Source organism: Dama dama, chromosome 30 (genome assembly GCF_033118175.1).
Source record: "Dama dama isolate Ldn47 chromosome 30, ASM3311817v1, whole genome shotgun sequence".
Lineage (NCBI taxonomy): Eukaryota > Metazoa > Chordata > Mammalia > Artiodactyla > Cervidae > Dama > Dama dama.
Genome location: NC_083710.1, coordinates 71,573,569 through 71,600,643, shown reverse-complemented (window position 1 = coordinate 71,600,643; position 27,075 = coordinate 71,573,569). Strand labels below are relative to the sequence as shown.

The 27,075-nt window shown below is 41.2% G+C and overlaps 1 protein-coding gene across 1 annotated transcript in view; it reads right to left on the bottom strand.

Annotated features, from left to right (window-relative positions):
* Positions 1–27,075, bottom strand: part of LOC133049633 (ATP-binding cassette sub-family C member 4-like) — a 287,184-nt gene that overhangs the window by 43,404 nt on the left and 216,705 nt on the right. Inside the window, exons 20-25 of the mRNA XM_061133773.1 lie at positions 24,494–24,573; positions 19,134–19,284; positions 10,714–10,833; positions 9,311–9,421; positions 8,253–8,353; positions 7,016–7,207 (exon numbers count right to left, since the gene is read on the bottom strand). Of these exons, the coding sequence (XP_060989756.1) occupies positions 7,016–7,207; positions 8,253–8,353; positions 9,311–9,421; positions 10,714–10,833; positions 19,134–19,284; positions 24,494–24,573 (755 nt within the window). The remainder of the gene's footprint in view (positions 1–7,015; positions 7,208–8,252; positions 8,354–9,310; positions 9,422–10,713; positions 10,834–19,133; positions 19,285–24,493; positions 24,574–27,075) is intronic.

The window sequence follows — 27,075 nt, the reverse complement described above, 5'->3', positions numbered from 1 at the left end:
ATAGGTGAGAACTGTGTTGTAAGAAAGTCTGTGAGCAGGACTATGAGCTACAAACTCCAAAAAGGAAAGAAAAAGGCAACTCAAATGAAATCTGGCCCGGGCTATTTCTACCATTCAGTTTTCAAAGCTATGTCTGGAAGTCTTTCCCAGGTCACCAAAGGGTTGTGCTAAGTGCCTGTGGGGAATGTCACCAGTATCAGAAATTTCACATTCCTAAATCCAAAAGTACTTGGAAACAATCTTACCTCAGCTTTACAACTTCTCCCTTCTGTTTTTCCAACCAGGCCAGGGTTGGTCTCTGTCAACCACACCAACTTGTTGACATTTGCCCCCGGATCTATCTCCATACTGATACATTGAACTCCACATGATTAACATCAAATATCCCCACAAAACAGCCACTTCTTCTGACTTTCCTACTTTAATCTCATTACTTCTTTCCCAGGCTCAACTGTCCCCTTTATTTCGAGATTTCCCTGATTCCAGCATGGTACCAAGGCCTACAGATTCTATACCTGCAATGTTTCATGACTCAATCCCTTATTTTAATGACCATAATCATTATGTGAGTGACAGGCTGTGTTAAACCAAACAAATCTTTTTATTAATCATAATCAGTGCAAATAAATCTAGAAAGTAAATAAATACTAGTCATCACCCTGCACTCCAATAAATCCATTCCTAAGATATTGATGTATTTTCTTTCTGGATGTGTGTGTGTCTATGTGTGTGTATGTTGAATACAAAAACTCATTTGAACAAAATGAGATATGAACATATTGCAATTTGTTTTCATTTAATATTCACTAAAAATATTTATTTTAATGACTATATAATATTATAGTATGCATGATAATTTATTTAATAAACCCCTTACTGGCGGATATTTAGCCAGTCTCTAATATTTTGCTATTATAAATAACTGTGTGTTAAATATCCTTGAAGCCAAATCTTTGCAAACAACTGTCATTATTTTCTTAAGATAAGTTCTCATATGTGGAATTGCCAAGAAACAGGTATGGACATTTTTAAAGTAGACTCTTAAGTATTGCCAAACTACCTCCAGAAATATGATAGCAATTTCTACTCTCAGCTGTTTCCCTGCACATTCACAAACCCATGTGTTATAACTTTGTTTTAATTTACATCAGTTTGATTTCAAAAAGTGGAATCATGTTCCCAGGACATCTTCTTGGAGGCACAAAAGTTCCTGGCTCCCTGCATCTCACGTCTGCCCACTCTGGTGCACATTCTCTCACTTCTCAGATTAACCTCACGAAGGCTGGTTCTGTGTCCATCACTCCACCCCAGGATATCTGACCTTTCCATCCTTCATGTCCATGAGTCAGTTTCCTTGGGGTCACTAGGTAGTTGTGGAGTTGAACATGAAAGTGTGTTATACATCTTATAGTTCACTTAACTGAATATCAGGTGCCTAGGTCTTCATTCACAGAATCAGAGCATCATGCTTTGCTTATGCTAGCCCCACTTCCTGGAATGACTTTCACATACATTTCCACCTGCTAAAATTCTAACCACAAGTCACTAAAGCCTCTCTTTAGTCACTAAATCCTGTGTAATTTCTTGGAAATGCTGTACTTGTCCCCTCATGGGGGCTTGTTTCAACCCTAACAGATGTTATACCATCTTTTAATAAACTTCCATAAAAGTTCTTACAAAGTTAATACAGCATTTTTCTTGTTCTTCAATTGGACTATATGTGTTGACAGTAGGATCTGCATTGGATTTGCCTTTGTATTATTTGTGTTACCTATGGTATCCTGTGCAAAAGAGGCTTCTGTAGGAAGCTGAGGTTTTTAACTCAGGCTGGAGAAATGTATGAAAGACCTATTACTATATTGTTTAAGAATATGATAAACTGGACAGAGAGACAGACACAGCAGATGGATTCTATAGCCATAAATACATTGCAAATGGCTAAACTTCTCATTTTCATGAGATAGACAGTTTATAAGTAAACAAAGTATAAGTGATTATGGTCATTTTATACCTTATGAAAATGACAGCTATCTTTGTCCAAGCATGTACTGCATGCTGATCTCCATGCTGGGTGTTTTATGTACCTTATGTTGTTTAAGTTGTACAACTACTTTAGAGATTAGGTCCTGTCACCTCCATTTTTCAAAAGAGAAGATCAAAGCTTAGTTAGATTAACTAGTCTGCCTGAATTAATAAAATTTTTAAGTGCCAGGATGGTACTTATCCCACATCTGTCAGGTTCTTTTCCATTCTGCTGATGGTCTCTTTGTCACCTGGTTGGCCTGACTCCCTATTATGTCCCTCTGGCTAACTAGAACAGAGAAAGTGGGGAGAGGTGTAGCTACAGCTAAAGAAACAGACCTAACATGGAGATCCTATGGCCAGAGAGTTTAAGCAAGACATGGATACGGGTGAGTATAAAGTAGTGGGTGGGACAAGGACAAAATCTCTGAATGAAGAGCATGACTGAGATCAGGCGCTCAGGCTGTCAGCAGGAAAAACCAGCACTTACAGGTGGGCTGGGGAAGAACCCTGCAGCTAAATGGGACACCAGGTTCCCCAGGAAACAGGCCAAACAGACCTCAGGCACTGCTTGGGGCAGCAAGACTCATTTTTTACCCCATCAGGTGGTGAAAGAGCTGCACGTACACTGTTGTGCAGGGCTGTCTCTGACTCCAGGTCCAGGCAGGGCTGAGCCTCTGGGAAATCCCTCCAGTCCCTGCAGGAGGCTGGTGTGGGGAAGGTTGTAGCAGGATGAAAACTGCCTGTGATGAAGATAGACTCACTGAAAAGATGTAAAGAAATGCAGTGGAATCACACAGTCTTAGATTATATGTAAAGGCATGATTTGCAGAATATAAATATGAATCTGTTGGGTGGTAAGTGACACAGAACTTTCTAGAGTCTCATGCTCAGACATAAGAGGGGTTTGGGTGATTCATGAGCTTGATTTCAAACTGTCAAAGAACATTTCATGGAAATCATGGGTCATCAAACACTGTCTATGGGAGAGAAAGGACTTTACTAGGAGGTCTTGTTCAAATGTGATGCTGAGTCAAGAAGTCTGGATAAGAATGGGATTCTTCATCTCTAAGAAGCTCCAGTAGATGCAGGTGCTATTGACCCTGGCACCACAGTCTGAGTCATGAGGAATTAGGAAGCTGGTAGAGAAAGTGGCACAATTTGGGAGTGGGGGGAGGGGTTGCTGAGGAAATATATAAACAAGAAGAAAATGAAGGAAACTAACATATTTGCACATTATATCAAAGTCTAGTAAGCATCTATAAAAATATATTATCCAAGTAATAACTCCAAGCAAGAAAAAAAGTAAGTCAGAAAGGACAACACCAATACAGTATATTAACACATATATATGGAATTTAGAAAGATGGTAACGATGACCCTATATGCGAGACAGCCAAAGACACACAGATGTAAAAAACAGACTTTTGGACTCTGTGGGAGAAGGCAAGGGTGGGATGATTTGAGAAAATAGCATTGAAACATGTGTATTACCATATGTGAAACAGATCGCCAGTCCAGGTTTGGTGCATGAGACAGGGCGTTCAGGGCTGCTGCACTGGGATGACCCTGAGGGATGGGATGGGGAGGGAGGTGGGGGGGGTTCAGGATGGGGAACACATGTACACTCATGGCTGATTCATGTCAATGTATGGTAAAAACCACTACAATATTGTAAAGTAATTAGCCTCCAATTAAAATAAATAAATTTTTAAAAAAGAATAAATATATATACATATATATATTCATATACATATATATAAAACAAACCAAAATCAATCTACCTCTAGAGCTGAAAAATGGTCCAGGACTCTAAAATGATCAAATAAACCATCAAATCATCTAAATGAAAAGCTCAATCCACATTCAGAGTCTGCACAGGAAGCCTAGGGTGCTATTTACCTCATTTTGGGTTTTTATTTTTGCTTGCTATTTCTTCTATAAATTAGAAACCAGCATAGTATCTACTAATTTTTCCCATTTACTCTAACTTCCAGGAATTGAGACAGCAGAGGAAATGAGGGAAAGAGAATAAAGCCCCACTTCAGATGGTCTGGCTCACTCCCACGTGCCCAGCAACCTCTGTCAATCAAATCCAACACAAAAGGGTGTCCAGGAGGGATGGAAAGCTGGGACAGGTGAGCAGGAGAGGAAACCTGAGGATGTACACAGATGGAGTGAAATCACTTGATGAACTTGCTGACCGGTTATAATCTTTAAATATAGAAATGAAGCTAATAGTGATACTGTGAGTGGACCATGACACAAATCAAAAGTCATGTAATTGCAGTCATTAATTCAGTCTCCAGATTCAATCATCCCTCAAACATTTTAGAAACTCAGCTAGTCCTATGATTTGAGAGTTTTAAGATATAAAAATATAAATATGTTATGTCCCTAAGATATAGATAATTCATATTTGATGTCCTTGGGGGAAATTTAAGACAGGAGCAAATTGACAGAATTATGTTTACAGTGGGAAATCTGATGGACATACCTAACTGCTAGTAAGCAAACATCACCTATAGTAATTTTAAGAATAGGATTGCATCATGAGGTACAGTTACTATTTTCCCAACCTACACTGAAACTGGAAATACTTAGGAGCAGGCTTTTGCCATGTGACTAACTGAAGCTGCTCTCTGGACTGTAACCTGCCAGGTTCCTCTGTCCATGGGAATTCTCCAGGCAAGAATAGTGGAGTAGGTTGCCATGCCCTCCTCCAGGCCCTGGATATCACTTGGGCATAAATTTAACATTCTTTCATGTCACAAGAGCTTCCCAGGTGGTGCTAGTGGTAAAGAATCTGCCTGGTAATGCAAGTAGAGGTAAGAGACCTGTGTTCAATCCCTGGATCGGGAAAACCCCCAGAGAAGGAAATGGCAATCCATTCTAGTATTCTTGCCTGGAAAATCCCATAGCCAGGAGAGCCTGGAGGGCTGCAGTCCACAGCATCACAGAGAGTCACAAGGGTACCATTCATTAAATATGGCTACAGTCCACTAGGTGGGTCTGAGTTTTAAAGAGCAGTTCCTAAAGTATTTAACACATCTAGAAAACTGGTTACTTACAAGGAGTTGCCTTGTGTGTGTGTTTTGGTTACTGGTTGCACTTCTCCATGTATTACTCACTCAACCTCACAGCCAGCAGTCCCTCAGCACTCTCTCTGTGCCCTGCAGAACACTTTCTGGGGAACAGAGCTCAAAATAAGATGCTCCCTGATCTTTAGAAATCTTAGGGTACTCTGAGACACAGTCTCAGAATTACAAAACATGTCAAGATGCTCTCTTTTATTTTAATTGTGGTAAAATACATATAACATACACCTTGCCAATTTAACTATATCTAAATTGACAGTTTAGTCTTAAGTTTTCATATTGTTGTGCAACAAACCTCCAGAATATTTTTTGCCATTTATTCTTTGTCTTGTAGAACTTAAATTCTATACTCATTAAACAATAACTCCCTACTTTCCATCCCTCTGTCCTTTGTGACCATCATTCTACTTTCTGTCTTTAGTAATTTGACTACTCTAGGAACCCCATAAAAGTGGAATTATATAGTATTTGTTTATTGTGTGTCTGGCATATTTCATTTAGTATGATGTACTCGAGGTTTATCCATGGGTCAGAAATTCCTTCCTTTTTAAGGCTGAATAATATTACATTGTAAGGATCAGGGAACATCTTCTTTTTTAGCTCTGTTCTCCAGAAAATGGCATTCTGCAGGGTACATAGAGGGTGCTGAGGGACTGCTGGCTGGGACAGTGAGTGAATAACATTTTATTTACCCATTCACCTGTTGATGAATACTTGGGTTGCTTCCTGCTTTTGGGTACAATGAATAACACTGCTATAAGCACAGGTGTACGATAAATGCTATCTTAAGGGTATACAAAATTAGAAGTAATTGGGAAGCAGATGCATCAGAATTAACTCAGAAAATGAGGAGGCTTTAACCTCAAGATGACTGAGGGGAAGGGTCTCTGAAGTGGAGAGGGCAGTGTGTGCACACTTGAAGCAGGGAGGATGCAGTGCTTTAGGAGAATCTACACACAACCTGAGTCTTAGGGAGTGTGTGAACATGAGGACTTGAGGCTGGAGAGGTAGGTGGGGAAGAGATGCCTACTGCCCTGTCTGTTCTGATTTAGTCTGTTCTTCAAGACTCTGCCCTGGTCCAAGCTGAGGGCCTCAAGCTGCATGGGAAAGGAACATCACTTGCAGACATGGGTGCTGACAGGACCAGGTCACAAGCCTTTCTGCCATCTTCCCCCTGGAATCTTCCCTGCTCCTCTCAGTTTCCTTTCATCAACTCTGAGTGAGTCTCCAAACTCTGCCTCCATGGAGGGCTCTGGTTTTTCACCCCTGACTGAATCATGATTCTGCGCTCTTCTCTGGTGGCTCTGAGCTGGCCACACAATCCGTGCTAGAATGGATCTAGGACTGCCCTGTGGTTCCAGCATCAGCCTGCCCAGTCCAGTAAGGATCAGATCTGTGCTTCAGAAAGAAGCAGTCTGTGGGGACAGGTCAGGGGGATGACAGTCGAGTGTGGGTTAGTGGAGGACAAGTCTACGGGAAGGGTCAAAGGACAGAAAGGAGGAGGCTGTAGCTGAAGGGCATCATAGGAAGAAGAGAAGATTTCAGAAATACAAAGAAGAATGGATGGGGAAAATAAAAGGAGACATTGGAGAGTTAGAGACAGTGAATCAAAGCTGACTTCTCAGAATCCACATGAATAATCAGGTGTCAATATAGTGTCCAGGCTAAGTTACAGTTCAGGAGCCCAGGACCCACCAACCACCAGGAGGGATTTCACAACACAGGGAAAGAAATACTGGGATCCCCATCACCTGGTCAGTTATCAAGAGAGATTCACCTGTGATGTCACTGACCTAATCTGCATCCATGAAGAACAACACACACAAGAAAGTCAACAGCAGATGTGGCACTAAATCTTCAGCTGAATTTTAAAGAAGCAAATGGCTTAAACAAACCTTTTCTCCTGCTTTAATGTCTGTTGTCAGGTCCTTTAATACCAGAGGCCCATCTGAGCTGTGCTTGAAGTTCACATTGCTCAAGGCAATCATTCCTTCGTTGGGCCAGTCTGGTGGTGGACGAAACTTGAGTTCCCAGGGTGCTTCTTGCTCAAGCTCTGTATATTCTATCACCCTTTCTACTGAAATCATCTGAAACATATATGACATCATGTGGGTTAGGAGCAGGGGGCTTTATTTATGGATGTTCAGAGACTGTAAATAAGGCATTCTGTTTTTATATCTTTATATCTGCTCTTTATATGGTTAAGAATATTCCAGGTCTTAGCATCTACAAAGGACTTAAGTAGGAGTGTGATGACTCCTTTGATGATTTGCAAGCTTATTCATCATCCTGTAACAGTTTCACTTAGGGCTGCTTCCTTCAGCATTATATTAAAACTAAAAGAATTAGATAAACGAATGCAAAGATTTTATTTATTCACTTTCCACATCTGAATAAAAAGAATTTTGTCAAAGAAAAGAATACTTATGAACACTAATCAGTGGTTATAAAAGGGCCACATGTTATAGAGGAGTAGAACTGGATGGTTGTCAAACCTCATTTTAATAATTTCTCACTTTCTACTCTATTAGAAAAGAGAACTGCAAATATTGCATTTTTATTGTTTTTCTTTCTTTGGGACAATATGCAATACTCAAAGGAGAATATAATTTAAATACTGACCAAGGCCTCCTAAACAAAAATAACTTGACATCTTTGATAGAATATTCAGAGAGGTGGCTTATTTTACCAAAAAGGAGGGATACCAGCAAATTCAGGGGTTTAACACATACAAGAATAATGCTAAAATGAGGTAGGGACAGATATCTATCAATTAAACAAAGAACTACAAAATATTGAATTCTTCTTTTACCAAGAATGAGGAATGACCAGTCAAGAAACAATAATAAACAACCTCCCCCCAAACTGGTTTATATTCTCTCCAAGATTTCAGAACCTCCTTCCTACAGAGACATTTATTACATTTGAAGACAGCTTGTGATGACATGGCACACATAAGACTGAGTAAAAGATGTATTTTTTTAGATTAGCTTTAAACAGATAGAGGAGGATATTAAAAAACTCTGTGAGTTAGATGTAAATACAAGTTTTAATATTTTACATAAGAATTCCTTTTATACTTTTTAATGGCAAGAAGTAGTACAAGGTTAAGAATGTTAAGATAAACATCACCATATTCTCAACTTCAACACTTAGTCTGATGCACCATGGGAACACCACCAAGATGTTGAGGGCGTAGGACAGTATCAGGCCAACCTGTCCGACATTCAAAGCTAAATGAGGAAGAAGAGGGGGGAAAAGTCAATCCTGCTTTTGATCTTGAGGCCAGTTCCTTCTATCACTTTATTAAGATAACTTCTTTATAATATTTAAATCATTTACATATAATGACAATATTACTTATACTTTTACTATCATTTGATTGAGTCCACAATACAATTAAAACCTCCCTCCCAAAAAATTAAAACCACTATGAATTCAGAAAGACTATTAAATGAACTTAATCTCAACATTATTAATGTACTGTAGACAATGAGGAATAATTTTATTATTAAGACTTCTGTCATCTTAGTTTCAAGAACAATCAAGCAATTTCACTTTCTATGTCCAATGCAGCCACAGTTGGAAACCATGGAAAACAAGGCCATGGTTTCTGAAAGCCAGTGGTTTTAAAACTAAAATACCATTCTCATTGTTCCATATTAAAGACTGTGATTCAATATTGCTCTTATAGAATATTTAGGGCTGGTAAATTCATGTCATAAACACCAACACCTGCTCATCTGGTACCCACACAGCAGTGAGGATGGTGTCCTTTGCTACAGAGAACCTTTCTCATCCCAGTGCACCAAGCACCTACAACCAAGAGACCCCAGTAGCCCTAGAGCCAAAATCTAAAGTCCTAACTTGGACAAAAAACTTTATGGCAAATTTGGTTCTCTCCATCCAACTACTAAACACTACCAGGAAAATTTCTAAGGTCAGCTTGCTATCGCTGAGTAGACATCAACTCATTCAAAGAAAGAGAAAAGAATAAAAGGTCCCATCAAGACCCAAATGACCTCTCTACATGGGCCACACTGTGGAATCACATGCTGCAAATGCTTTAATACAATTCATTAGAACTAAACTGTATTGTTAGACAAGGCGGCAAGAGTTTAATATAATAACTGTAAATACAGCTATAAATTTTAAGCACACCATAAATAGTTATTTACACCCATACTTACTTTGTGCAAGAAGCAGGGACCCAAAGTCAACAAGATAGACGAAGATAAAATAGATGATATCCAGACGCAAAGAGAACCATCGGGTTATACTCAAAAGCAAGAACCAGGCCTCTAGATTTGTGAACCATAATGAGCATAATGAATAAGTTAGAAAAAACATGTTAACTGCTTTGAATAAGAAAGATCATTTTGCTCAGTTGAGCTACAGAAGATTTTTACACAAAGTAGGATGGCAAAGTTATACACCCAAGGAACAAGAAGGTCCCAAAAAGCTGTTTTGATACCAGATAACATGGGACACAGAAGAATCAAGCCAGGGGCTCTGTGAAACTATATTCAATAGCTTGTAATAATTCATGATGGAAACTTATCTGAAAAAAATACACATATAAAATTGAATCATTTTGCTGTACATCTGAAACTAATGTACTACTGTTTATCAACTATACTTCAATAAGAAAAAAAATTCAACTCACAGGTTATAAACAGTAATATGATCACAATGGAGAAAATGGAAAAATGGTCTCATTGGTGCATTACCTACAGTGCTAGGCCTCGACATGAGGCTCATTCTCTCTCAGAGTCAACTGTTCCTAGCTTTCTGACAGCAGAGAGCACAGTTCACACTCTGTTTACAGCACCTCCACACTTACTACAGGGCCCTGAACAGTGTTTATTCTTAAGAGCCAGTGTCTATAAAACCATGAGCTAACTGGATCTGCATGTGACTTTCAAAATGCCATTTTATCTTTAAGACAATAAAGACTGGAGAGATGGGCAAGAATTTTACAGATTTAGAGGGAATTCTGTAATTTCTACCTAGGGAAAAATATTACCAATACTCGGAATAATATTAACCAAGTGAGTTAAAAATCTGTTAATTAGATAATGATTTACCTCAATCAAATCTGCTGCCCTGCATGCTCTGAAAATAGAGTTGACAAACTATAGCCTGTGGGCCAAGAATGGCCATCATCTGCTTTTGTAAATAAAGTTTTATTGGAACACAGTCATGTGCTTTTGCTGATGTATTATCTTTGCCTGCTTTTGTGCTACAACAGCAAAGTTGATAAGTTACAACAGAGATAGAATATCACACAAAGTCTAAAATATTTACTATCTGTTGTTTGAAAAAAAAAAAGTATACTGACTTCTGTCCTAAAGGGACAGAAAGCCATAGGACACCGTGATGGAAGGACAATGGAAGTCGGTCTGGGGAGAAGAGGGAAGAGGGGAGCACAGACAGGGTGCTGAGAGGAAGGGGTGGGGGAGGCAGGTGTGCAGAGGGGGACCTGGGGCAGCACAGAGAGAGGTGAGGGCCAGCAAGACCACCTGAGAGAGGGGTCAGGCCTCAGACGACAGCACATCCCATCCTTTGAAATCATCTCCAGAAACTCACAGACCTGAATGCAAGTCCTGGTGTGAGTCGAACAGTTCCTGAAACCTCTGCTCAGCTTTGTACGCCCGGATGGTCCAGAGTCCTTGGAAAGAAGATGCTAAGTGGGAAAACACTGGGCTCTGTGCTAGGGAAGCAGAGACAGACACACGACAGAGAAAGTCAGGGAGGCTGGATGCAAAGAAACCCCTTGCCTCCCGTGTGCTGTGTTTGCATGTTCTGCCAAACAGCACACTGGAATTCCTGGTTGGGCTGCCTGGGGGAGAAGGGATGACGCCCTTTCTGGAGAGAACTCTCCATGTGCCGCTCAAGCTCCTGCTCACGTCAAGCTTCACCTTAACGACCTAGAAATGGAAGATTCTCTTTGAATCTATCTTTGTGCATGCATGTTAAGTCTTTTCAATTGTGTCTGACTCTTCACAACGCTATGGACTTGCCCACCAAGCTCCTCTGTACATGGTATTCTCCAGGCAAGAATACTGGAGTGGGTTGCCATACCCTCTTCCAGGGGGTTTTCCCAACCCAGGAATCGAATCCAAGTCTCTTGTGGCTCCTGCACTGCAGGCTGATTCTTTACGCTGAGCCACCAGGGAAGCCTGAATCTATCTTTAACCAAATTCAAATCTGACCTAGATTTAGATACTGAAACTCTTTACTAGCTCCTTCATCACAATCCTCAAACATGGCCTCTCTCCAAATTCTTCCTTGACATCTCTCTGGGTGGAAACTGTTCACAAACTTTTGATTCAATAGCATTTTCTTTGACTGCACTGGGTCTTCACTGTGGCACACAGGTTCTTCATTGTGGCATGCAAGCTTTCTTTAGTTGTAGTGCATGGGCTTCCATTATTTTAGATCACAGGCTCTAGAGCTCATGGGCTCAGTAGTTGCAGCACATGGGCTCTCTAGTTGTGGCACACAGGATTAGTTGCCCTGTGACATGTAGGATCCTAGTTCACCAATCAGGGATCAAGCCTAAGTTCCCTGCATTGGAAGGCAGATTCTTAACCACTGGATGAGCAGGGTAGTCCCAATTCAAAAGCATTTTTAAATTTAATTCTCTTTGAGAGTTCTTACCACACTGAATTTTGGTGAGTTATCTGTGTGCTGTCTCCAACTTAGATGAGTAACCTAAGAGCAAGGATAGAGTCAGTACATCCCCTACGCTGAACCACAGCCAGACATAGGACAGGGGCAAGATGAGTAAGAGGAGCAGACAGTCTGCCATCTCCTCCATCCTGGGATTCTTCCTGCGCCTGCGCCAGGAGTCTCTGCGTGGGTCACAGAGCACCTGGTACTGCACCACCCTTGTGCCCACAGGACTTTCTGGCCCAGGTGTCTCTGAATGGTCTTGACTTCTGCTCTGGGAATGTAATCCAGGTTTTTAAAACTACCTGCTCAAGGCTTTTTCTGGCATTTGGAGGTCACTGTGGCATGAGACACTCACATGACCTTGTAAAACCTAACTGTGCCCTTAGTGATCATTCTCTTTGAGTGACTTCATGTGGGTTTGGGGTCTGGTGTCCCTTCACTGACAATTCATTTCCTGCCATCTTCTCTAAGAGGACATTGACCACAAGCACCAGGCACCTGCCTGACCACAAGCATTAGGCACCTGCCCATCAGGGAATAGGTGGGTTGCAGGCTGCCAGGCAGGGAGGACCCTTATGGTTCTCATTTCCACCATGAATGAGGCTGTAACCTGCTGCTGTCAGAGGCAGATAGTGAGCCTGTGACCTCTATATGAGGTGAATGATAACTTGTGCTGTATCAGCAGGAAATACTGACACCACTCTGTTACTTGTACATCTCCTAGAAAAGACCTGTTAGTAAAATCTGGGCATTTAGGGGAAGTTAAGGTCACTTATCGGAGAAGACAATGGCACCCCACTCCAGTATTCTTGCCTGGAAAATCCCGTGGATGGAGGAACCCTGTAGGCTGCAGTCCATGGGGTCGCAAAGAGTCAGACATTACTGAGCGACTTCACTTTCACTTTTCACTTTCATGCATTGGAGAAGGAAATGGCAACCCACTCCAGTGTTCTTGCCTGGAGAATCCCAGGGACGGGGGAGCCTGGTGGGCTGCCATCTATGGGGTCGCACAGTCAGACACGACTGAAGTGACTTAGCAGTAACAAGGTCACTTATCTTGCAGGAAGTCTCAGAAATTATATAAAATGATGGGGAAAGAATCAAAGGGGAGAAACTCCAAATTATTTTCAGGTTTTCACTCCTTAGCCTGGCATTCAAATGCCTGTCTGGGTGATAGTTCAGTCATTATCAACATATAAACAGGTTCCACAGGGGTGGAGGGGCTGTAGGGGGGCAGGGTATAAATGGGCAAAGACACAGAACTCCTCTTGTGTTTCATATACCTGGATATATCATATAAGAAAGGAAGGAGCAGGCTCCTCCTCTGAGACACTGGAGCTCAGGGAAGGTGGGAAGCCCTGGGGTGGGGGAGGACAGCCTGGGCTGGGTCCTAGCTGACCATCCACTCAGCCCTGCAGTTCTTTCTACTTGGGACATCTGATCAGGAACCCTAACTGTTAGGGACCCTCAGCTGTAACATTGCTGTGAGGAAAAAACCTTCTTTGAAACAGGACATGATATAACTTTTCCCTTTGTATTTAATTCAGGCAAAGAGCCTAAAGTGGTTCAATGGTGTTTCTGACCTTCCAAGGACATGTCTGTGGTCTTACTTCAGCATCCACACTGTTCTCTCTCTTCATTCTACTGCATGCCAAGTTGCTTCAATCATGTCTGGCTCTGTAATCCTGTAGACCATAGTTCACCAGGCTTCTCTGTCTATGGGATTCTCCAGGCAAGAATACTGGAGTGGATTGCCATGCCCTCCTCCAGGGCATCTTCCTGATCGAAGGATCAAACCAGCATCTCCTTAGTCTCCTGCTTTGGTAGGTGAGTTCTTTACCATTAGCACCACCTGGGAAGCCCTTATTCTATTGAGTAACATTTAATAGTATTTATTTTAGCTTTAACTTTACACTTTTAAAATAGCAATATGAACTTTTAACAGCACTTTTAAGACTGAGCTCATGCTCCAAATAACAAAGGCTAGGAACTCTCTTCAGGCCTTTTCTGCATTCCCAGCAGGTGTCCCAATCAGACCCCAGAACTCAATTATTCTGGAAGCAGGGGGCTCACAGTGATGACACAGGTGAATTCTGAGCCCATCACACTGTCTGGAGGATGTCAAGAGTCCAGCTCCAGAGAACAAAGAAAACTCACTAGAACCAGGCTATGATTTCCAGAGCAAATGTGGTGTCAACACTATTCATCACAGACAAGGCTTCTGAGTAGGAAGTAGATGTGCCTGTTCCCCCAGGGAGACTCCTGGAATGAACTCTTCAGCATTGCCTCCCTCACCTGCTTCCCTCACCAGGAGATCAAAGTGCACCTGATTCTCTCCAGCAGGGATGGAGGATGGGGTCGACTTTAGAAACCAGGTGTCATCTCAGCCTTGAACACCAGGGAACCAAACACCCCGTCACCTACCTCACCTCATGCCCAAGAGTTACAGTGGGCCAGAGGGAATGCTGACCTGTGAAAATCTATCCTGTTTCTTTCAAACCGCACTAGGGGTGAGCAGGATGCCAGAATGAGGGAACTGGAGGGTCTGCAAAGAAAATTAACTAGTACATGAGCAGAGGGGATGTCAAGGCTCTGGTCTTACCTTGCCCAACATAACACCCTTTTCCCCACAAAGACCGAACTCACGATCCTGAAGCACATTATATAACAGCCATGACATCAGTCAGAAGTCATGGACACATGTAACCCTGCAGTTTACATGACATACGGCTGTGTTTCCACAACCCTGAGGACACTTGGGGACACATTCCACCTGGACTGCAGATCTTCCCTGGGGTGTGGGTAGGGGGCAGGGAACCACATGAAGAGACCCCAGGGTGGCAGCCTTGCTGCAGCTTATCATTCACCTATGTGAGAACTGCCAGTTGTTACTATGTTCTTAATTCCTTCACACTTGGACTTCCCTGGTGGCTCTGTGGATGAGAATCTGCTGCCAGTGCAGGAGACAAGGGCTCAATCCCTGATCTGGGAAGATTCCATATGCCAAAGAGAAACTAAACCCGTGCACAGTTATTATTGAGACTGTGCTCTAGAGCCTGAGAGCCACAGTTACTGAGCTCACAAGCTGGAAGCCCAAGCCCCATAGAGCCTGTGGCCCCTCAACAACAGAAGCCATCACAGTGAGAAGCCCACATACCACAACTAGAGAAAAGCCCGCATAGCAATGAAGACTTAGCACAGCCAAAAACAAATAAATAAAAAATTTTAAATACCCTCATGTTCAAAGTTCTGGTGCCTTTGGTAGTCACTAGCAACTACTTTGGGGCTTCCCTGGTAGCTCAGCTGATAAAGAATCTGCCTGCAGTGCCAGAAAGCGTGGTTTAATTCTTGGGTTGTGAAGATCCCCTCGAGAAGGGATAGGCTAACCATTCAAGTATTCTTGGGCTCCTCTGGTGGCTCAGATGATAAAGAATTCACCTGCAAGGCAGCAAACCTTGGTTCATTTCCTGGGTTGGGAAAATCCCCTGGAGGAGGGCATAGCAACACACTCCAGTATTCTTGACTGGAATCCCCATGGACAGAGGAGCCTGGTGGCTACAGTTCATGGGGTCACAAAGAGTTAACATGACTGAGCAACTAAGCACAGCACAGCAAGTATTTTACAAGCTTCAATTCAAGAAATCCGGAGAGCCCCAGAAGGCAGGTATTAGTATACCTGTGAAGGAGGGAAAACCAAACTGAGGAATAAAGAGTACTTCCTGCCCAAGATTAAGCAAGTTAACTCACCTAAGTGGTAGAGATGAGTGTCAGACCCAATTCTGTCTTATTTCCAAGGCTGTGCTTTTAATCATAACAGCAGTGTCTCAGAGGGAGAATAATCAGGTTTAAGGATGTCCATGCGTGACTAAATGCACTTTTCTCCAGACTTTGTTTACCTTCAGAAAACCCTCAAATCTTACTTAGCTAACATCCAACAGCCTTAGCCATTACCATACATCATACTAAGCACCTTGGGTTGAATAAAGTCCCAGGGAATCCAGCATGAGAATGCCTTAAAACAGCAGACTTGAGGATCCCTGATCTGAATATATGTGGCACATGTGCTAAACCTCCCTCAGCAATGTCCCTGGCAGACATTGCTAGTTGATCACAAAATCCTTACAGATAGGATTTGATACAGATTCATAATTCAGGCACTGCCAAATGAATAGGTTTGGCTAGAGAAATGCAACCAAACGACATCCTGGTTTTACATTTCGGTTATGCTCAGTTGTATAAAAATGAAAAACTATTATGATCAGCTGCACATTTGTCACTAAGAGGACAAAAGTCAACATAATGCTCCAGAAAGGTAGGCAGTTGGGTCTAAATATAAACCTCAGGATTTTAGCAGTTTTTCTGGGCACAGGAATGAAGTAAGTTTATGCCTTTTGGTTATAGCAATCAGATGTCTTTTTGCTGGTGGCTCCAGCAGTGGCCTTAAGATATACTATTAGTTACTCTACAGAGAAAAAAGTTGTATCATTATTTATGGCACAGACCCACAACCTGGAGAGAGAACATAAATGGTTCTAATCAACAGGCCATCTCACTTGGTTACCTGCGGTGTGGAAGAGGGGTATCTGTATGATTGAATTTACTGTCTAACATTGTTGCAGCCTACTAGGTTGCAAAAAATCCAAATACTCTACAGGGATGGGGCCAAAAAGTTCTCAGGCTCTCCAGGTAAAATCCTGTACTGCTTTTTGAAAAAGGCCTCAGGAGGTGCCCTTCTCTCTCCACTTCCATGTGAATGGGTAGTGGCCCATGCTCCAGGCATAAATCTCTGAAAAACATTCCTTCTGGAACAATCCCTCTTTGAATGGAACAATCTGCTTTGAACAAGACTGTTGAATGACTCCATTTCATAATTGACTTCAAATCATTATATGATTGAAGCCCTGTCTACACAAAAGACTGTATGGAGCTCATCACTCCTATTCTGTTGTCCCAGGTCCTACCAACCTATGTTAAAAAACACTTGCTCCTTGGAAGGAAAGTTATGACCAACCTAGATAGCATATTAAAAAGCAGAGACATTACTTTGCCAACAAAGGTCCATCTGGTCAAGGTTATGGTTTTTCCAGTGGTCATGTATGGATGTGACAGTTGGACTGTGAGGAAAGCTGAGTGCCGAAAAATTGATGCTTTTGAACTATGGTGTTGGAGAAGACTCTTGAGATTCCCTTGGACTGCAAGGAGATCCAACCAGACCATCCTAAAGGAGATCAGTCCTGGGTGTTCATTGGAAGGACTGATGCAGAAGCTGAAACTCCAATACTTTGGCCACCTCATGTGAAGAGTTGACTCATTGGAAAAGACCCTGATGCTGGGAGGGATTGGGGGCAGGAGGTGAAGGGGAAGACAGAGGATGAGATGGCTGGAAGACATCACTGACTCAATGGGCATGAGTTTGAGTAAACTTCAGGAGATGGTGATGGACAGGGAGGCCTGGTGTGCTACAATTCATGGGGTCGCAAAGAGTCAGACATGACTGAGTGACTGAACTGAACTGAACCAACCTACCAAATCACATGAGCAAAATATCACACATGTCTGGACTCTACTGCTCCATAATCCAATCAAACACCTCACAAAACCCAGACCTCATGGGAGTTTAGCTGGTTCTCTTGACCAAAATTTTTTTTCCATAGCATTTATGACACCAACTGTACTTTATGCAAATACATAGGATGAATGCCTCTCGAGAGTTTATCATTAAAAGTGAAACACACACATTTCACCAACAAAAACTCCTTTGTCTTGATTAACTTAGATTTTTCCACTTAGTAGATACTGAGAATAATGAGACTCAATATGTTTCTCTTCTTGGCTTGGTTTCTAGAAAGTTAAATTAGTATTAACTTGCAGTAACTATCCATAGTTAAGGTTTCTGACACAAACATCTTCCTTTATTTTCTGTACTTATACCTTCTTTAAAAATACTTAACAATTCCACTTTCATTATAATTTTTGTTTTAATATTGATGAAATATGTCTGTGCATTGATGATAAGTTCTGAATTATTTCATCCTCTGTGATTACCTGAAGAATAGAATGATTAATCATAAAATAATGTTCCCCATTGTCAGGGAATGTTTAACAGTAGGATTCCTGTGTGCTGTTTCCTATCTCTCTTGAGCTCTCTGTCCCTTATCAGTCCATGTCCGGTGAGAGGAGCAGGCAAACCTCTCCCAGGATGGAGATCAAAGAGATGGGATGTTTGCATAGGATTTCCTTAGCTTTTCCATTTGGTGAAAGAGATTATTTACAACCCTCTTTTGATATGGATCGCCTTTTGGCCTTATGGCCTCCATTGCTCCCTGCTTCCTTGGTAACTTGTAAAGTCTGGTCTCTTGATCTTTATCTGAAGAAGCTACCTTGTATTATGGTATATATACTCTTACAAAATTCAATAAAGCACCCTTGTTTCATCAGAGCTAGGGTCCCCATGTCTTTCTCTCTCGCTCGCTCTCTCTCTGTTTCTGGCTGATTCCCTGGAGTGTGAAGGCCGGCTGCATAACCCAGGGAATACTAGCCTCTTTCCTTCTTTCACTTTCTTATCCTCGACTCTGGACCACCAGGTTCTGGTCCATTAAAGGACCTCAACACCCCATTATTCTAAAACTAGGAAGCTGAATGGGGTGATAAACTAAAAGTCTACTAAACAGATCCTCCTCCTGGGTCCTTCTGAAGGGATTATTTCCAGCATCATTTATATGAACAGTCTTGGGGAGGGGTGACCACAGTGTGACATCATCTCAAATACTGGTAATGATAAAGAGCAAACCTGGAAATAACAGGGCTTATCTTTTCAATACATTTAACAACTACAACTTACTTACTATCTTAGGAGTATGTGAAAGAATGTATTTTCTAAAAATATCACCTCTGACATATGAGTACATTTCCTGATGCTTCCTTTCCTTTTCTTAATATTTTCCTTTCCTTGTCATTTCTAGTAACTTCAAGGGAAGAAAAATTCCTTATTTTCCTTCTACAATAGTACCAACATGATGAAACATATTATTTTTTGGAAAACTGCTTACTGGGTGGCTGTGCTGTGTTAGGAAGTATGTCATGAACAAGACAGAAATGGCCCCTGTCCACATTTGTCCTTGTGCTAAAATGCAAAGCTGCAGCTGACCTGCCACTAGCTGAACTTGGCTTACGAGTCACACTGACTCACAGGGCCCATAATATACAATTACCTAGTGCTGATTTAGGGAGAAATTCCAAAAGATATATTCTGCGGGATTTCAGAAGTGTGGTTAATTATGGTATAAATGCAGCCAACCTACATTGTCATCCCAACCTGAGAGTCCCAGTACTTACTTGAACATTCCAGGCGTTTCACATCTCGTGACGTCTCTAAGAAATACCGCCGAAGAAAAAAGAAAATGATGCCAAGGGGAATCACAGGTATAGCAATCCAAGGAATCACAACCACCACCACACCCACCACACCAATCACTTGTAGAAATGTCTGGAAGAGTGAAAAATAGATAAAGGGGCCTCTTTATCAAGGATTGTTTTCAAAAATAAACTTTAATAGACTATTTTGTTGGGATTAAAGTTCTTTTCCTGAAAGATGTATTGAAATAGTAGAGAAAGTTTTGCCACCCAAACAAATAAAATTATAGGTGGTTCTAATGATATTTATTGCAAGATTATGTGTGTGTGCTCAGTTGCTTAGTCATGTCCGACTCTTTGTGATTGCATGGACCGCAGACCTCCAGGCACCTCTGTCCATGGAATTTTCCAGGCAAGAATACTGGAGTGGGTTTCCATTTCCTCCTCCAGGGGATCTTCCCCCCAAGAATCAAATCCATGCCTCCTGCATCTCCTACATTGCCAGGTGAGTTCTTTACCACTAGCCACCTGGGAAGCTCTATTATGTGATTGCTGTGTGCCAAAAACCTGAAGAAGCTTCTAGGTATTAGCTCTTTTAATACACTTAGTAGCCTAATTCCAAGGTAGGAATTACTAATTTTAATAGATGAGAGAATATTTGAGGTTCAGAGAGACTAGGACTTGAACCCTAAACTATTATGAGTCAGTAGGTATTACTAGAGATGAATTAGCAGACATCACAGATGAGGAAACCAGAAGCCTCAGTTACACAGGTAAGGATAAAGAAGTGGTTAATTACGAAGTTAGTGTCCAGTAAAGGAGGAAAAGATGCAAATGTGGCTTTTGGAAATGGAAATTTTTCTTTCCTGGTTTTCTGTTCATAGTTAACATTTACTGAGTGCTGACTCTGTACTGGGCTACACACTTAATATTTGACATGTATTAGTTTATTACTCCTCACAATAGCCCTATCAAGTAATAGTGTTATCTCATTTTACAGATGGAAACACTGAGGCACAGGGAAAGGAAAAGGAGATTGATGGAAACTGCAAAGCCTGAGCCATGGAACCAGAGAGTCTACATCATGAGCCATTAGGACATACTTAAGCTTGTTCCCAACATACCGCCAATTATTTATTGTCCAGGAAAATTATTTTTACTTAGTTGAGCCTCCTAATTTATCTTAAATTATTCTTCCAAATACCTTATTTAAGGAATTTCAAAGTTCATCAGCATGCCCAATAAAGAACAGACAAAGGAAGAGAAATGTGATAAAACCAATTTTTGGTATTTCCTAGAAATCTAGGGAAGAATTTTGATAATGAATAAACAACTTATAAAGCATGAAGAGTTGGTTTTTTTTTTTTTTTTATCCTCTGGATATATTAAATTTTTTATCATTATGACAAAAATGACTATTTTAAGGAATAGCGATGATAACAACAGGGGGTGCCAGGTGTTTACTCTATGCACAGCACTGTGGTAAGAGTTCCATAATCATTCACTTGAGCATCACATCATTCCATGAGGTGATTTTATCTTGGGAAATGATCTTGGTCTAAAAACACAGCAGGTAGAATAGAAGCCCAAATCATTGATTGATGTTGATTTAGATATCCATATTTATCAGAAAAAGTATGATACCCTGGTGAAAAGTTTCAGGTGATAGGAATGCAACCAGCCCTTAGTATCTATGTGTAGTATCTATCTTAGTATCTAGCCTGCTATGAAAGGGGGTCGAAAGTTGAGGATATGCAGATTCAGAGTTTGGGCCAATGCCTCCAGAGTTTATGATCTCAGATGGATACAATTCCATGGTGATCTGCACAAGGCACTGGGGAAACACAGGGAAGAACATGTGAATCCTTTATTGAAACTTTGAAGAAGAGATTGACAACTGAATTTCACAGGCTAGAGAAACAGAGAATGACATGAATTATTTGGGGTAGCAATCAAAATTCCTGGAAATTTTGACCAAAAGGGAGCTGGGCTGGGAAGGTCAAATGGCTTGTCCAAGTTAGCACCAGGTGTTCTGTGTCCTCTTAGAACAAGCACCCCATGTTCACCAACCCAGGGCCTCCACACTTCGTTGCCCAAGACAGCTGTTCCCAGCATGTCTTTGGTGGATGCATTAGCAGAGTAATGCCTATATCAGAGACTTGGGTTATCATTTCACAGCTCTTCCATATAAGTTTTCTCAGATGATCTTCACAACCATTTGTGAATGAGAAAAGCAAGAACTTTCATTTCCATTTACAGGTAAGAAAACGGTAAGCTAGGAGGGTAAGCGGTTGTCCTAAGTTTTCCCAGGAAGATACTGCATGTCATGAAGAAAGACAGGAATAATCTGTACTCTGGGAATCTCAGAGATGCAGTTGTATGCAGGGGAGCCTGAAAGGAGAAGGAAATGTCCAGAACTGTGACTGTGTCCAGGAACTCTTGTGAATCAATCTGCATTATTTGGATGGAGACATGTGCTTTTCCTGTTTCTCCCCGTCTGCTGTGGTATCAATATAAAACTCAGAGTGAAAAGCAGGGAATCTGAAGGAACAAATTTCAATCATAAATGGAGAAATATAGGTCTGTCTAACCTCCTTTCTATTATATTTTCAGTTGAAAAATTTCTTACAGCCATAGGATTAACTAATGCATCCCACCTTGCTATACCCTTTTCTCATGGGGAGGGGTCCTTCCTTCTGTGTGTGATCTTAAGTCAAGTCAGGAGGTTTGCTATCAGTTGTTGTCGGGAAAAAACATCTGAAATGTCAATTATAAGAATTCCAAATTACAGTTTTTTAGTAGACTCACATTATTTTATTGGACAATATTCACCAGTTTCAATAGCCTGGCTCTCCCCAGGTGAGGGCCTTTTATAACCAACCCAGCATGGCAGATAACCTAGGAAGAAGAGGTAAGATCAAAATGAAGGGCTCCACTTGAGTTGTGCCAATACTTTTTCCTTGAATCCCCATTAAAGACCTGTAACTGTTGCTCTCAAAAGCTCCCAAATTAGGTCCTTCAGATTTCATGCTCCTTAATTCTGAAGCAATTCAAATAGACTTTTTATAAGAGTTTATTTCTATTTACAGGTCATACCCTAACCAGTCTTATAGTGGATATTGGTTTTTCCTTGTGGTTCATCTGGTAAAGAATCTGCCTGCAATGTGGGAGACCTGGGTTTGGTCCCCGGGTTGGGAAGATTCTCTGGAGAACGAAAGGCTACCTACTCCAGTATTCTAGCCTGGAGAATTCCATGAACCATGTAGGCCACGGGGTCACAGAGAATTGGACACAACTGAGAAATGTTCACTTTCATAGTGGATATCACATATTATATTATATTAACGTATATATGATGCATGAATTTATATTTAAATTTATTTATGCATATACATTTATGAATCTTCTATTGCCAGCTGTCTCAAACTGTTAACAGAAGCTGTAGGAGACAAAAATAGTATCCAAGCAAAAAGTTAATACTCTGAAGAAGGAAACAAATTTCTGTGTGCAACAGAGATCCCTTCCTTGAAGCTAGTCTGATTTCTTTCTTCCACATTCTCAGGAATTTCAAGGAGCCTAATCCTAGCTACACACTCAATTCTCCCCATCTGATTGGATTTCAGGCCCATCTGATAGCCCATGTTACCATGGCCAGTGCTTCTGTACTTCTGTCTCACCATGGCACAAAGACAATGATGTGTGTACAAGAAACATGTTGACTCAGAAGAAGTGACCCAAGTCCTGATGCTCCAGGAAATAAGGGGAATCATTATTTCAATATGTTTATTTCCCATCGGGAGCATACCAGTTGGGAATTCTATCAGAAATCATGAATCCACATGAATAAATAGAAATAATTTTTTGGATGAATCTTTCACGTAAGAGTACATAGTGATTTTTCACAATTCAGAATGATTATTTAGTTTGCAGAATATGATAACTCCACCTAGAGGAGAAATTCCATTAGCCTGATATTGTGCTGAGATGAGGTTTAGTGTTAACATTCTTGAATATTAATAGGGAGGGTAAGACTCTATACAAGCTGGAATCAAGATTGCAGGAGAAATATCAACAACCTCAGATATGCAGATGATATCACCCTAATGGCATAAAGAGAAAAGAAACTAAAGAGCCTCTTGATGAGTGTGAAAGAGGAGAGTGAAAAAGGTGTGTTAAAATTCAATATTCAAAAAACAACCATGGCATCCAGTCCTAGCACTTCATGGCAAATAGAAGGGGGAAAAGAGGAAGCAGTAACAAGATTTATATTTTCTTGGGCTCCAAAATCACTGCAGACAGTGACTGCAGCCATGAAATTAAAAGACGTTTGCTCCTTGGAAGAAAAGCTATGACCAACCTAGACAGCACATTAAAAAGCAAAGACATCACTTTGCCAACAAAGCTCTATATAGTAAAATCTATGGTTTTTCCAGTAGTCATGTATGGATGTGAGATTTGGACCATAAAGCAGCCTGAGCACTGAAGAATTGATGCCTTTGAATTGCAGCATTGGAGAAGGCTCTTGAGAGTCCCTTGGACTGCAAGGGGATCAAATTAGTCAGTCTTAAAGGAAATCAACCCTGAATATTCATTTGAACGACTGATGCTAAAGTTGAAGCTTAAAAAACTCTAGCCACCTAACGCAAAGAGCCAACTTAATGGAAAAGATCCTGATGTTGGGAAAGATTGAAGACAGAAGGAGAAGGGAGTGACAGAAGATGAGATGGTTGGAAGGCATCACCAACTCAATGGACGTGAGCTTGAGCAAACCATGGGAGATAGTGAAGGGCAAGGAAGCCTGGTGTGCTGCAGTCCATGGGGTTACAAAGAGTCAGACACAACTTAGTGAGTGAACAACAATGATTGTTTTTGTTCAAGTATTATTGGTCACCTTATTATTATCAATCTTTTCTTTGTAACACAGGCTTTATCAGAAAAAAAGGTGCAGTAAATATTTGTCCTTTATGGTAATACAATGCATAATTTAGCTCATCTTGGCTATCTATTCATGAGAGGTTCTTGTTTCTATTATGAAATATGCTTACAGTAAAGGGAATCCACACCAGACACCTGGAAGGCAGAGGGAGAACCACTTACCCAGCATGTTGCTGCTTCAGACCAACCCTGACATGACAGCATAGCCACTCCTGTCCCAGGAGTTACTCATGTTAACTCAGCCTCCCAATCACAGCTGTACCTTTCTCTCACAAACATGGCATTTATTTAATATTAAAGGACACATCACCAGGCTGAAAAGCCCACCCTCCACCCCTGTGAAAAGGCCTTGAGAAACAGGCTCTCTGTTCTTCCCTGTGAGAACTCTGACAGGACTGATACATTACCTGGAAGAACTTTTGAAATGATGAAGGCAGCGAGTCATCCATTTGCCCAACGTCTTTGGAGAAACGATTTAATATTCTTCCTGTAAGAACAGGATATGAGGAATTACTCTTTTACCCAGACAGGCCCTTTAAGACAAACAATTCATGAACAAATAAAATAATATTTTTTTTTAATTTTTATTATTATTACTTTTTTTCCAGTGGGTTTTGTCATACATTGATATGAATCAGCCATGGATTTACATGTATTCCCAATCCCGATCCCCCCTCCCACCTCCCTCTCCACCCGATTCCTCTGGGTCTTCCGCCGGAGCACTTGTCTCGTGCATCCCACCTGGGCTGGTGATCTGTTTCACCATAGATAGTATACATGCTGTTCTTTTGAAATATCCCACCCTCGCATTCTCCCACAAAGTTCAAAAGTCTGTTCTGTATTTCTGTGTCTCTTTTTCTGTTCTGCATATAGGGTTATCGTTATCACCTTTCTAAATTCCATATACATGTGTCAGTATGCTGTAATGTTCTTTATCTTTCTGGCTTACTTCACTCTGTATAATGGGCTCCAGCTTCATCCATCTCATTAGGACTGGTTCAAATGAATTCTTTTTAATGGCTGAGTAATATTCCATGGTGTATATGTACCACAGCTTCCTTATCCATTCATCTGCTGATGGGCATCTAGGTTGCTTCCATGTCCTGGCTATTATAAACAGTGCTGCGATGAACATTGGGGTGCACGTGTCTCTTTCAGATCTGGTTTCCTCAGTGTGTATGCCCAGGAGTGGGATTGCTGGGTCATATGGCAGTTCTATTTCCAGTTTTTTAAGAAATCTCCACACTGTTTTCCATAGCGGCTGTACTAGTTTGCATTCCCACCAACAGTGTAAGAGGGTTCCCTTTTCTCCACACCCTCTCCAGCATTTATTGCTTGTAGACTTTTGGATAGCAGCCATCCTGACTGGCGTGTAATGGTACCTCATTGTGGTTTTGATTTGCATTTCTCTAATAATGAGTGATGTTGAGCATCTTTTCATGTGTAATGAAACTTAAAAGCTTTTGCACTACAAAGGAAACTATAAGTAAGGTGAAAAGACAGCCCTCAGATTGGGAGAAAATAATAGCAAATGAAGAAACAGACAAAGGATTAATCTCAAAAATATACAAGCAACTCCTGCAGCTCAATTCCAGAAAAATAAATGACCCAATCAAAAAACGGGCCAAAGAACTAAACAGACATTTCTCCAAAGAAGACATACAGATGGCTAACAAACACATAAAATAATATTTTAAATGTGTATTTATTTAACATATTTCAGAATCATATCAAATAAGCTGATGTCAGTGGTAAAGTAGGAGAAAATAGGATAATACCTAAAAAGAAACCAAAATACCACCAAATAGAAGTGGGTGGAATTGAAATTAGCCCTTGGTTTTTAAAAGAATGGCAGGGGGGAGGGCAAGGAATATTGTGGAAGGGTTGATGGATTTTAGAATATTCCCTCCTTTTAGATCCATCCCATCTAAGGCTTCATTCCAAGTGCTTCTTATCATTGATTTTATTTGCCTTCTCAAAATCCACTAAAACAGTATATCCTAAATGCTGCAGAATTGGAAGATGATAATTTCTAATATCTACTGCTTTTAATGATTTAATTCAAACAACCATGAAGCTACACAAATACATATACACATACAGTCAATTTTGGTATATCCAGGGAAATGTATTTATCTACCCTGGGAAATGTATTTATCTACCCTCGGAAATGTGTTTATCTACCCCTCTGAGCTTCATTTGTAATTGAAGCTTCAGGAAACCAGCCTGCAGGTGAGATGTGGGATCTCCATCTGCTCTTCCTGACCTCAGTCACAGATGACTTCCTCCCAAGGCCCTTCACATCAACCCACAACTGGCCGGTGAATGAGCAGTGGTTGGGGGCTGAGTTTCCACTGCTGCTGGGATGTGAGGCTCTTCTGTTGTCCGCAGGGTGTCTGGCCCACCAGAAGCACAGGGTGTGCCCACACCAGGAACTGGAGTCATTGGAGGCTTTCACCCTTGGCCAGGCCAGCATTACAGACTGGGCCTCAATTTTCCCTTCTCGGACTTAGGAAATACAGCTGCAAAAACTGTCTTTTAGTGACACCTTTGGCAGATCTGGTGACAACTCTTCTGATATTGTAAGAATGCCTGCTTTAGAGGGTGATTCTCAGGATTAAATAGGCTCTTGCAGGTGAAAGAACCCAGTCACGATGTCAGTTAAGTTACCAGGTGCTTAACAACCAACGTGAAATGATGACTCTGACCTCTAGGTTCTGCAGCATCATGTCACCTGGGAAAGTCCACCAGGCGCTGTAGCAGGGTCCACTTGGTAAAATGCAGATTCTGATTCAGGAGTGCTGGGGGAGCTAGAGAGTCTGCATTTCCTCCAAGCTGCCACATGACACCCTTTCTGCTCTTTTCCACACCATGGTTCAAGGGGCAAGAGGTTGGGTTATTTAATCAGTTTTGCTTTAGGAACATTAAAATTAAATGGGTTATTTTTCAAATATTCTAGAGAATTTTGTGACCTAGGCTTTTTTTTTTT